Below are 12,586 nucleotides of genomic sequence, written 5' to 3'. Positions count from 1 at the left end.
ATGATATATACCTCTGCAACAACAAAAGAAGACACAGCTTTGACTAGTTTGAAAAAGATCAGTACGAAGAGAAAGGTACTATTCTCACAACAGCAACAGAAAAAGAAAAGTAAAAATATAAGAAATTTTTATTTCCAATACACACATTTTATATGAAACCCATTGTTAAATAGCAGAAAAACAAGTAATCTGTTCCCCTGAAAACTCATAGGAAGGTTTGGGTTGGAAGGGACCTTAAAGATCGCCGAATTCAAAGATCTCTGTCATAGGTAACTTCCACTAGACCAAGGTGCCCCATCCAACCTAGCTTTGAACTGTTCCAGGGATGGGGCGTCAACAGCTTCTCTGCGCAATAACTTGCAGTGCCTCACCACCTTCATAATAAAGAATTTCTTCTTTATATCTAATGTAAACCTACCTTCTGTTAGTTTAAAACAGTTTCTGCTTGTTCTGTCACTGTACTACCTGATAACAAATTCCTATCCAGCTTTCTTGTAGGCCTGGTTAGGTACTGGAAGACTTCTTTCAATAATGTCTGCCTGGAACCTTCCCTTCTCCAAACTAAACAAGTGCAACTCAACCTGTCTTTGTAGGAGAGGTGCTCCAGCCCTCTGATCATTTTCATGGCCCTCATCTAGGCCTGCTCCAACAGCTCCCTGTCCCTCAGATGCTGGGGCCCTGGGCCTGGGTGCACTACTCCAGATGGGGCTTCATGAGAGTAGCATAGAGGGGAAGAATCACCTCCCTCACCCTGATAGCTGCACTTTTTTTTTGATGCAGCTTAGTGTAATGTTGGCTTTCTGGGCTTCAAGTGCAGTACAAGAACAGGACCCTAAATGGTATTTCCAATTCAGAATTAGAAGCACAGCCAAAAGATTACAAGATTCCTCAAAGATCCCTTTAGAAGTGCCCCACTGCCCACTGTATTCATTAAAAATACAAAAGTTCAGCAGATAAGACACAGATCAATTTTTATTTTATGAATTATGGCAGCAAACACAACTATACTAAATTTACTGACTTGTTTCAAGAAAAAAAAGGCAAAGTACACATCAGTCTCTGAAGGAAAGATCTGGATGAACCAGAGTTCATGCGAAGCGCTTTTCCACTGTGAATGAGTTATGGATTTACAAGAACTTGAATGATAACCAAAAGCACAGCTTGTATGTTCAATATGGGCATAAGTATTCATGGTTTTACAAAGCCATGTTTCAGGAGCACAGTAGCGTCTACAGTGAATTCCTCAAAATTTAGTTGTGACCATAATGCGTAGAGTATGAGGCTGCTTGTAATTAGAGTGCCAGTGGCAAAGCTCAAATAAAGAGAAAAAGAGCAGTGAATTTGCAGTAAATGAGCACATTTTCATAAGATACTAAAACACCTGGTTGGTCCCAAGATATAAAGTTATAGTTTATGATGAAGCTCATCAAATCAAATCTTTAGAAGTGGAAAAAAAAAAAAAAAAAAAAAAAAAAAAAAAAAAAAAAATGTGGGTTGCCTGTTGGAATTTAAAAACAGAAGCAGATGAAAAAAAAAACAAAAAAAAAAACAAAAAAACCCAACCAACCAACAAACTGCTTTCCTTCAAAAATAACATTTGCTGGAATATTCTCATGAAGAAAAAGGATCTAGAATCACATAATCATATGTATCATTAGACCTTTTTTCTGAAAACATAGAGCTAATATAAATTTAAGAATTGTTGTAAAGAAATTCCTACAGATGTAGAAATAAAAGAGTGTGGAAGAACAGAAAACAAAGTTATGGATTTACAAAGAATAGAAGAGATGATTTCAGATAAGAAGTAACACAAATATGTAGCATTACTATTTCAGTAGTTTCTGAAAGTTTCAGTCATTTTAGGATCGTATTGGGCTGGTCTCTATAAAAATGCAGTATAGCGAAAAGGCTTCCTCTCTAACCTATATAAGATAAACATAAATCAGGGAAATATAGCAGTGGCAGACGAGATATCCTATGACTGGATAGTCTAAGCACTGCATGTCTTAAGAGATTTCATGTATTCAAGTATAAATAGAAAGTTTTTTAAAAAATAGATAATGCCCTCAAATGAAACAATGTCAAAAACAACAAAAGCATTATCCTGGGTGGTGGAGGATGAGTCTGTCACAGAAAAACTAGAGGGGATTAACATCAGGACTTTTTGGTAGGGGACTGAAAAATAAATGGAAAAGAAATGGAGAGACAGGTAGCTAATTTAGTTTTCTTTCAAGAAGAAAAGAAATTCCAGGAGGAAACCTGGATATGAACACTCCATTAGAGGAAGGGCAGCAAATATTTTGAGGACACTAAGAAGGAAAACCAAGTAATACTTGTATGAGGAAAAAAAGATAAGCACAAAAAATAAGTCGTTCATGACAAACTGCTGATGAAAAATAACCCGAAATTACAATGCTTCAATCAAAACTTGAGGAACACAAATTTCATTTACTATACAACCAGTAAAAATAAAATTGCAGAAGTAGAAAAAAAAACCAACAACTATTGAAAGGAAATTAGAGGCCTGCAACATGGCAATGTCTTACACAATATATAAAATTAATGGAACATCTTATAGCTGCTAGTGAATTTAGAAAGCAACGAGGAGGGGACATAATGTATATTTCACTGCCACCAAGTATTAATGAGATGTTGTCAAAGTTGCTATAGTTAGTGCAAGGCCATAAAATTTTAGAGTGTGATCTGAATTACTGTAATTCTCCACACACTGAATATTCAGTGCCTACTAAAAATCTTTCAGACTTCAGTAAAATAGGGAGGCTAGTCTACAATTGATTCATAAATGCTCAGTGATATGCTTCATACTGAGATCAGCAAAACACATACCAGTAATGCACAGCATGTGATTTTTACTTGCTGAAGTTGGCCAAAGGAAAATCAATTTCCTCAAGAACGTGGCTGTGCAGTACTATTTAAGAGCAGGACTTCCACACCTAATTGCAAATTTAAAACCTGCCTAAGATTTTCTTGTGTTATCCCCCACTCTAATAAAATTCTGCTTCATAAGAGTTGAAAGCTGTTTCCAGAGTTTGCCAGCATATCAGGTCTACACAGCCAGAATTATACCCTTAACTGAGTGGTGGTGAAAAATAACCATGCCTCTAGCTTCCATCTGTCTTTAAAACAATGATCCAAACCCAAAAATAAGTGGGGAGTTTGGTCACTGAACATTTCAGTTGTCCTAAATCTAGCCCAATTTGTCCATATATTAGCTGAGAGAGAATATTCTTCAACAGCCCAGTGCTCAGTTCTCCTATGTCTCATGTTTAAGTATAGACACTGGTAAATCCACTGACAAATAAGAGCCAGGAACATCAGGAAATCAAGGGAAGCAATTGAGAGAAATGGTGTGACTACAGCCCTTCATCCTTTGCAGCTCTGAGCCTGTGCACACTGCATTAGCTTTCTTTTGCATTCCATCTAAATCATGACAATAAAACAACTGATTTTTCTTCCCTTTCCTAATCCGCCAATGCTATTCACATTACACACAAGGTCAGAACTTGGAGCTGGGGGAAATTAACTGCAACAGTTGACCAGAAGTGAGAATTTTCATCATTAGGTATCATGAGAAAGGTTTGCTGGGCTAAATTTGAATTGAATTCTAATCTTCCAAAATTTTTAGCCAAAGTTGTAGCTAAAATCCACTTTCTGATAAGTAGAACTCCTTCCTTTCCTTGTGCAAAACACAAACCCAACACATTTTTTTCCTTTTTTTTTCTGTATATTTGACACAGTAAGTTACCTTTAGATTTGAAATGCCTGAGATCAGATATTTTGATATCCCCAAGAAAGTCTATTTAGGTGGCTCATAGCTACAAGAAAATTGTTTTTCTTAAGAAACTTGCTGGAAACCAATTGCATAAGGCTTATAACTTGCTCTCTGTTCTGTACGTGCCTTACACTGGTATCAGTTAAGAAAACTTCCCAAAGGACCAAATTTGCAGTCAGATCAAGGCAACTATCCCTTTAATTTATTTCCATCTACAGGCCCATAGGCAAAAACTATGATTCCATCAGAATTTTAGGTTGATAATGACTATGGGAAAGTTGATATTCAGAGATATGCCAATAATTTCTGGTGGAGAAACACATTCTACCTGACTGATGTAATACAAGATGTTATTAAAATGTGCTGTGCTTCAGCAGGGCTGAACATGGCCTTCATTGATCTTGTTGCATTGACCAGGAGTATAGCAGTGGGAGAAATGGGCTTACCCTAACTCAAAAAGGTAGTGTTAAATAGATAGCCAAATGCTTCTGCAATTCTTTGAAGAAAAGATGCAGTTAAAAAAAAAAAAAAAAAAAAAAAAAAAAAAAAAAAAAAAAAAAGCTTAAAAATCTGACAGCAAACATTTCAGGTTAGTAATCTATACTTAACCACATTACAGATGTTGTTTTTTAATCTCCGTATGCTTATTTATGTCTAATTATTTCTTTTATCTTACCAGGATGCTAAGAAGGTTATTTATAAATATCTTCAAACCAAAATATTCTAGTGGTAGGTACCTTAGAAAGAGATTTAAAAAGTTAAAATTTCCATATTCAATTTGGAAAATATAAATGGAGCTCTAGGAACATGCATTAAATGGTGAAACTAAAGGCATGTTAAATGGGAGCATGAGAGTTCTTGAATACTAGCTCTTCTAGGCACCAAGTGTCATGAAGGAAGTAAAGCATGGTGCAGCATAATTAAGCAAGAAATGTGCACAGCACAGCCAAGTCAAAGTTGCTTGGATAGTCCTAACTCTGATATTTACCAGTTCATGAATAACGGCTACAAATGAGCAATGGCCTTTTAATATGTTTTAAATATGACTGTAATTTCATAAGAGGCCCAAATAACAACAGCTGAGTGCTAAAATCAGGTCTACCATGCATCAAAGGAAATATCACAGTGCTGAATTTTTTCAGCGGTTGTTGTCTGAGGTATGCTTTGCAAGTGAATATAGATAAGCCACAAGGGCCAAGAGATTCGGAGTTTCCTTCTCAGAAATAAAAGAATCAGAATTCCCTGTTCCCCAAACATAATTAGTCTTCGTACTAAAACTGTCATTCACTCATGAGACAGAATGCTGAAGACAGACCAAAGCCAGAAATCGAGATATTGTGGGTGGGAGATCAGGAGCAGAATGTAATGATTGTTATTACGAGCACAAAAAGGACACCTATTTCTTTATAGCTTCTGTTGTTTTTCCAAAGTAATAATAGTGAGGCCCATGAGATCACTGTGAGCACCTACTCCTAGAGCAAGTTTCACTTGCACCAAGAACCACTATGAACTACTGTAAATCCTCTAAAATCAAAGCAAGAGAGGGACAGCTATACTGAGCAAGACAAAAGTAAAAAAGCCTATAGCTTTAACCACAGTCACTCCTACCATCACTACAAAACAAAACAAAGAAACAAACAAACAAAAAAACCCAAATACCAGAAATTGTGAGGCACGGAATGAAGGAAAAAGGAGAAACAACTAAAATAAGAGAAGAAATGTAATAAAGCCTCTCTACACACATTACTGAGAGTTAGGCAAAATTACAGCCCTACTTTGCTGATGTGATTTGAGGAAACTTAGCATTGTTAAATACTAGCTAATAGATCCATTATATCATACTCTATCACAAAACGTCACTGTCTTGTAAAATGCATAAAAGGAGTCTACAAAAATGAATGGAAACCCATCATTCTTTTTGCAATGGCTGACACTTTACAATCGGATATGCTACAACAGCTGACTGAAAACACTGGTAGAACTCATTTTGACTTCAGGTAGAAGCAAAAAGCCACATTAAAAATATTACCAAGAAGCTTTAAAGACAAAAAAAGAGTACTAACAATCTGAACAGACCACATTTCAGTCTTTCCAGACACTAACACTATGTAACACTGGGACTCCAATAGTGTATGTTTATTATATTTTGTTTATGTTTACTTATGTACATATAGAATAAGTACAAAATGACATACACGTCAGAGAATTTTAACTTCAAGTAGTTTTCTAACTGCTTGATGGAATAAATTGCGGCAGAACTGAAAGTAGCAGAATGACTAAGCTTCAGTTTCCTTGCTCAAAACAAAAATCACTTCTCTTTTCTCCCTCGATATTCACTCACTGGCTTCTCCAAAACAGCAAGCTACTTGGAAGCTGTGAAGGTGATGAGGGCTCCTTCACAGGCTATGGTGACACTGATTAGAACAGAGCATGCCTTGAAGGCCGACAGAGATGCATGCCCTTCAGGAGTCTCAATTTCCTCCCTTTTTACAAAACACAGTTCAAATGAAAGGTAAGCACACAGTCAGTCCTACTCAAAGATAATGTATCTCCTCACTCACTGGGTGGATTAAATAGGCAGACTGGTAGCTCAGTGGTCAAAAGAAATTTTCCCATTCCCAAGCGAAACCCAACAGTATGGGGCCATGCTTTCTCCTTTGCAGTTGCCAAAACTTATTTACTGGTAAGCATCAGACATGAATTATCACAATGAGGAGCTCACAAAATAATAGATCAGAAGACTAAGGATTATATACACAAGCAAATTCTTTTTTTTTTTAAAGTACAAAAGAAAAAATACAATATGCTGAAATAAAGAAAAAGATAAAAACCAAAAAGTTCAACAAGACATGGAAAGAAATAGTGTGGAATGAGAAGAGAAGCGAGGAGAAAGATTGACAGCACAAAAGAAACACTTATGTATTCATGACTATACTGAACAAATCAATCTTTTTAACTCTTGATACAGTGTTGATAGTACTAAATATATTGTCAAAATTTAATGTGAAAATTGTATGTTTTCCTGGCACACTGATTTATACATTTTTATGGTCTAATATGTCTTTAATTAACATTATTATAAAATTGGACTACTGAAGCACATTGGCTGGAGAGAAAAAATTCCTCTGTAGAAAGAATCACTTTAGCCAAAAAATTAATGTTGAAGTAAAACATAATATTACCTAACAGCTTTTATTCAGAATATGAAATTTATTTGGCTTTGGGCAAGATCTGTATTTAAAAATATTTATAATATATAATATTCATTCTGAATTTTGGAACAATTGAAAGGAGTTAGAGATACAAAGACAGACGGAAATCCAGAAGGTGAGGAAGAGAGGAGAGAAAGGGCAAATAACACAGTAAGCAAAAATAAAAAAGATTTGTAAAACTGATAACAGTGAAAAAAGGAAACTATGGCATGATGGTAGATTTCTAAGAGACAAAAGTAGAAATGACATAAAATATTCCAAAATTTTTGCTGTCATACACACCTCTTCACTGAAGCTGAAAATAAGAGAAAGGCAGGAAGAGAGAGAAATAGAAGCTTGCATTCTAAGACATGTTTCTTAGACCTCATAAAGACAAAGCTTCTCTAAAATACTTCTTGATATTAGATCCAGTACAGAAGTGGGCATGAGGCATGAACACACCAAGGAAAAGCAAAGGAAAAAAAAAACAAACCATCAAGAAACAGGAAAAAATAAATAAATAAATAAATAAATAAATAAATAAATAAAAGAAAAAGAAGAAAAAGAAAAAGAAACATTCAGAAATTGAGCAGAGAGAGAAATATACATCAAAGTAGATTAATCAATTATTTTTCCCAGTTCTAGAAAAGTAGAATAGTAAAACATGGTCATGCTATCTGTTGATGAAATATGTTAAATACAAGAGCCATGCATTAACAGGTAAAATTGGGAGTTTTGCTCAAGAAGAATTCTCAAATCCCTAAATTTAATTTCTATAGTTTAATTCCAACATTTTTTAAAATGAAATTAAAGGCTTATTTTTAAGTTTTATCATCATAAGCAGATAAATCTTTTTTACTAAAAACGCTCAAAATAGACCCCAAGACCATATATAAATGAATCACTTAAATATTCCGTTATCATTAAACTAAACAAAATACACATATTCTCTAAGTGAAAAATTAAAACTCAAGTGTTTCTACAGTAAGAATAGGTTTGCTTAATTAACATTTGCAGCTGAAGCTGTATATGTATATACATTGAATGGCTGTACCATACGAAAATAACACCAATGTAGTGATCAATACTGTCCTTCAAGACCAGTTTTGTTTAGAGTATTTTTGAAGAATTCCCACTGTAGCAGTCCCTACATTGGCATAAATCCTGTCAAAATCACTGGCATTTTTGCTGATATAGGGACAGACTGTAGGATGATCAATCTTCAGCCCCAGTTCAGCAAGACATTTCATCATATGCTTTGAGCAGGATTTTGATTAGCATGTATTTATTTGTTTTGCTGAATCAAGGCTCATATGATCAGATTTGCAAATAATTTTGGATTTCTTATTTCTTTTTTGTGATTAATTTGAAGATAAAGTTCTGTTAAATACATAATTTTATTTCAAAAACATTACATAATTTTATCATTTTTATAAAGCTATCCAAAGAAAAAGCTGGCCTAAATATCTCACCCCCAACGTCCAATGGCACTTATACCTTCAGAGGGAAAATGTTTAGGCCAGTGTCCTGTACAAGAAGTGCAGATGGTTATTAGGCTTCCAATTGGCAGAACTCTCTTCCTTTTGACAAAACACATTCAGAAACCTTCCAAAAACATTAAAACTGTGTTTGCATGTATACACTTGAATGATTCAATCTGCATGTGAGATTAAGACATTCCCCTATGGCAGTCACTTACTAGAATTACTGCTGTCATCCTTGGTTCCATCGAGACTTCCATCGGGGTGCATTTGCAAGTAGTAGCCTTGCCTGCAATATAACCTGGTCACTATACCCTTGAGCTGGGGATCTGAAAGACAAACATATTTTGTCACTAGCCTCAAAACTTTTTCCAAGAGTTATCTCTATTTCCTCTCACTGTAGAAGGAAGTTTGATGCAGCACCATTGCTATCTTAAAGTTGTACTAGAACAGGGTGGTTGCTGATGTAGATGAAGAAAAATCTTTCTACAGAAATATTATTACACCGGTTTCATGTCCTCTTATCTGCCTTGAATGTCCTTAATTAAAATTAACAGTGGTAAAACCAACACAAAAGAATAGTAACCCAGGCACCCATAGTCTTAAACTACATTAAGCTCTACAAAAAAAAAAAAAAAAAGAGACTTCAGCAACAAGTAGAGAACTTTGCAGAAATCAACAAGATATTTCAAAAAAATTTAAAAAACCCACACATTTCATAAATGTTAGTAACTTACTATACTTAACATAGATTTTAATATCACTTACATAAAAACATTTGCCTTCTTTCACACTGTACCAAAGTCACATAATTGTCTGGTACAGTATTTTGTAATAGTCCCACCTGAAGAGTTCCCAAAATACCAGCCTGGAGTCAGATACAATTCATTTATCCTCTCCAAGCCCCCACGGAATAACATTTACAGTAATAGCAAGATGACTGCCATAACCCTTCTTCAGCAGAAAACAAAATGAAAATTACCTGAGTAAGCTAAAAGTAAACGGGAAATTCAGGTGGCTGAACATTTAAGGTACACTATTTAAAACTCTGCATTTGTGAAAATCATTGTCAAGCATAGTAGGGGGCTACCAAGTGACAACTTTATGATTCATCTCAAGAACAGTGCCTTACAAAACCACATATCAAGATGCTGGAGAATTGGTTCATTGCTGAGGAAAAGGGCATCATATCTTAAGAAAACAAACAGCACTACCTGTGCTTCATACTCGATACTATTAGTAATATATTTACACATAAAATATTAAGCCTAACTTTAGGCATGCAGTAAACTATACATATGTTGGGACGTGGCATAAAAGCATCTATATCTCATCATGCACAGCTTTGCAATAATGAACTGAAATCATAAAGGCTTTGAGACAGAAAAGTGATAAAACGAACAGTGAATTTTTAAGTAAGGCAGAAACAATTTTCATGCAAACCTGTGGCCAGTTTATAACTGATTATAATTGTTCTCACTATCAGTCAAGCTGGATTACTTACATTATCCTAAGGAAAGGAGTAAACACTAATAAGAAAACCCTTCTTTAAGTGGAATGTTCTGAAGTTTTGTACAAATGCTCAGTTCATGGAGTATTTATGAAAATTGAAAGTTTTCCTTAAATACACAAAGTCATATGAAAAAATAAACACATCTAAATTTGAAATATAAGATTGAACTGTAAATATCATAGAAACTGTTACTAGAAATGTTAGCACTAAAAGTTTCAGGACACGAAAATAAATAATATAAATATTTCATAATTAACATCTAAGCACATCAAAAGTTTTTGTCTGTTTTTGTTTTATTTTCTTTCATTAACTATAAGTTTTGATTTCTGGGGATTGTTACAAGCAAAAGTTTTTCTATGTACAAGAAAAAAATCATTTTTAAAAACAATATATAAATACAGTAAAATTTATGTTGCTTCAAAATACTGCCTTAACTATATCAGGCAACTCAAAAATGTTTTCACCATTTGAAAATAAAATACGTTACTTCTTCCAGTGCATGCTTTCAATATGTATTTCCAAACTGGAAGTTAAATCTACTTGCTTTATACATATGTATACTACATCTTAAAAGACTAAAGGAAATAATTTAAGCAAAATTCTTACAACTACAGGCTTAGAAAGTATTTGCAGGAAAAATATCAGCATTTTGAAAAGCCATTCCTTCATGCAAACAAACATGAAAAAAATCAGCTTCTAGCTTAAAGAAAGTATTGCATAGAAGGTTAATTAGGGTCAACCTACTTCTTGCTCCTACTGCTTCAAGGGAAAAGTACAAAATTTAGAAATGATGCTCAACATTGTTTTTTATAATCAATCTATTTATTTTTAAAATTTATTAATAAAATCTACTAACAAGAAATCACATAATCATTTTCTTCAGAAGCATTATTTAAAGTTAATGGTGTTTTACCAGGTGTCCCAAACTAGAATCATAGAATCCTTTGAGTTGGAAGGGACCTTCAAAGGCCATCTAGTCCAACTCCTCTGCAATGAACAGGGACACCACAGCTAAAGCAGATTGCCCATGGCCTGATCCAGCCTCACCTTGAAAGTCTCCAGGGATGGGGCATCAACTACATCTCTGGGCAAAAATTACATTTGAATGAAAGTAATCTGATGAGAAGCTATGCGTTTCAGCATTTGAGGGTTTATGATGGGGCAGGGCATGAGTTCCTCACTGGTTCGTTCGCTCAAGTTCAGCAAAATAAGAACTATTAAAAACATGAATATAAAGGACTCTAGACATGTGTTTTATCTTACTAGGTGTACAGTTTTATTACTTTTGGTTGTAAGAGAACTGAACAAAATTTTCACAAAACATGTCTCTTTCACTTAAATATTTCATCCAAAACTGAAATTGTTAATACTGTGATATTAATTAATATTTTGATTATGCCATGTAGATCTCTATAGAGCAAAACATAGCAAAAAAAGTCTTTTTTTTTCCCCACAAAATGTAGCAATTGCAACTTTTAATCTTTCTCCTGTGGATTATTAGAATCTTATTTACCAACCCTCCTATGAAGATCTTCACTGCTTCAAGATTCTACTTGTCCTTACTACAATTAAAACTTTAATAAGTGTCAGGAAATGGAATCAGACACTTTTTTACTTGTTCTTGCTTGCCATATTTAGTTAAAATAGCATCTCAGATGTATAAATAAGAGACAAACTAAATGCTTTAGCTGAACAGTGCTCAAAATACTGGGAGAATTTAACAACAATACACGGTATTTTTTTAATCCTAGCAAAAAGGCAAAGCAAATTTAATGATGGTGTCGCATGCAATGACTTGTTAATCTCATAATAAGCAATAGTCAGAAAGGCTATTCCATATAGCCTCAAGGTAAATATCTTAAAGAAGAAACAGACAAACTGGCTAGGCAAAGAATTCATCCCTTTTCCATGCAGAAAGATAAATGATTATTTCAGGTCCTTTTTGAAACATTTGGACAGCAAATAATACAGAGAAATCCTCTGGTTCCTGAATTATTACAGCATTTTATCTAACCATTGCCACTGGATAATATCACAGAAACACTCTCTGCTTCAAACAGTTTGCAAATGAGTTTCCAAAATCCTTCCTGCTCACACCTTTTGTTATTATTGTCTATTCGAAAACGTATGCTAAATGCAGTGGCCAAAACACACCCAAAAGATTAATGCTGTCTTTACACAGGTGCACCTGATATTTGATGCTTGTAACTCCCATCACAGCTGTGCAGATAAACAGAAAACTATTACCCTTGCCTTTAACATCCCACACATGCCTTTTTCTTCCTCCATGAAAGGGAAAGACAAGAGAATGCAGCCAAATAACCAAACAAAATGCTTTCTATTTACAAACAGGATGGTTTTAGCGTCTCCTCTTTCCTCACTCCTCAGAACTTATATAGTTTTAAAATAAATAAGGTAAAAAAATTAAAAATTTGTTGCGACTTCTACTTTTCTGTTCAGACATAGATGAATTTGCAATGCTAAAAGAATGGCAAGGGCACCCATCATACTTTATTATCATGAAAAACAAATCACTTAAAATCCACTGAAGTTTTGATTTTACAACATGCTCCTTCTGTCTTGTTTTTGGTGCAAAAGTTTAAGAATT

The 12,586-nt window shown here is 34.4% G+C and overlaps 1 protein-coding gene across 9 annotated transcripts in view; it reads right to left on the bottom strand.

Moving 5' to 3' along the window:
* Positions 1–12,586, bottom strand: part of FGF14 (fibroblast growth factor 14) — a 383,970-nt gene that overhangs the window by 100,736 nt on the left and 270,648 nt on the right. For 8 of the 9 annotated variants that reach the window (XR_008201892.1, XM_052664478.1, XM_052664486.1 and 5 more), the window contains one exon: positions 8,684–8,794. The exons of the other annotated variant lie outside the window; for it this stretch is intronic. Coding sequence is in view for 7 of the 8 variants with exons in the window: in XM_052664478.1 (XP_052520438.1) it covers positions 8,684–8,794 (111 nt within the window). In the remaining variant the exon portion in view is untranslated. The remainder of the gene's footprint in view (positions 1–8,683; positions 8,795–12,586) is intronic. 9 annotated transcript variants of the gene reach the window in all.

The sequence above is a fragment of the Tympanuchus pallidicinctus genome, unplaced genomic scaffold (genome assembly GCF_026119805.1).
Source record: "Tympanuchus pallidicinctus isolate F22 unplaced genomic scaffold, pur_lepc_1.0 scaffold6, whole genome shotgun sequence".
NCBI lineage: Eukaryota > Metazoa > Chordata > Aves > Galliformes > Phasianidae > Tympanuchus > Tympanuchus pallidicinctus.
The sequence above is the reverse complement of the archived record's forward strand: the minus strand, read 5'-3'. Positions and strand labels throughout refer to the sequence as shown.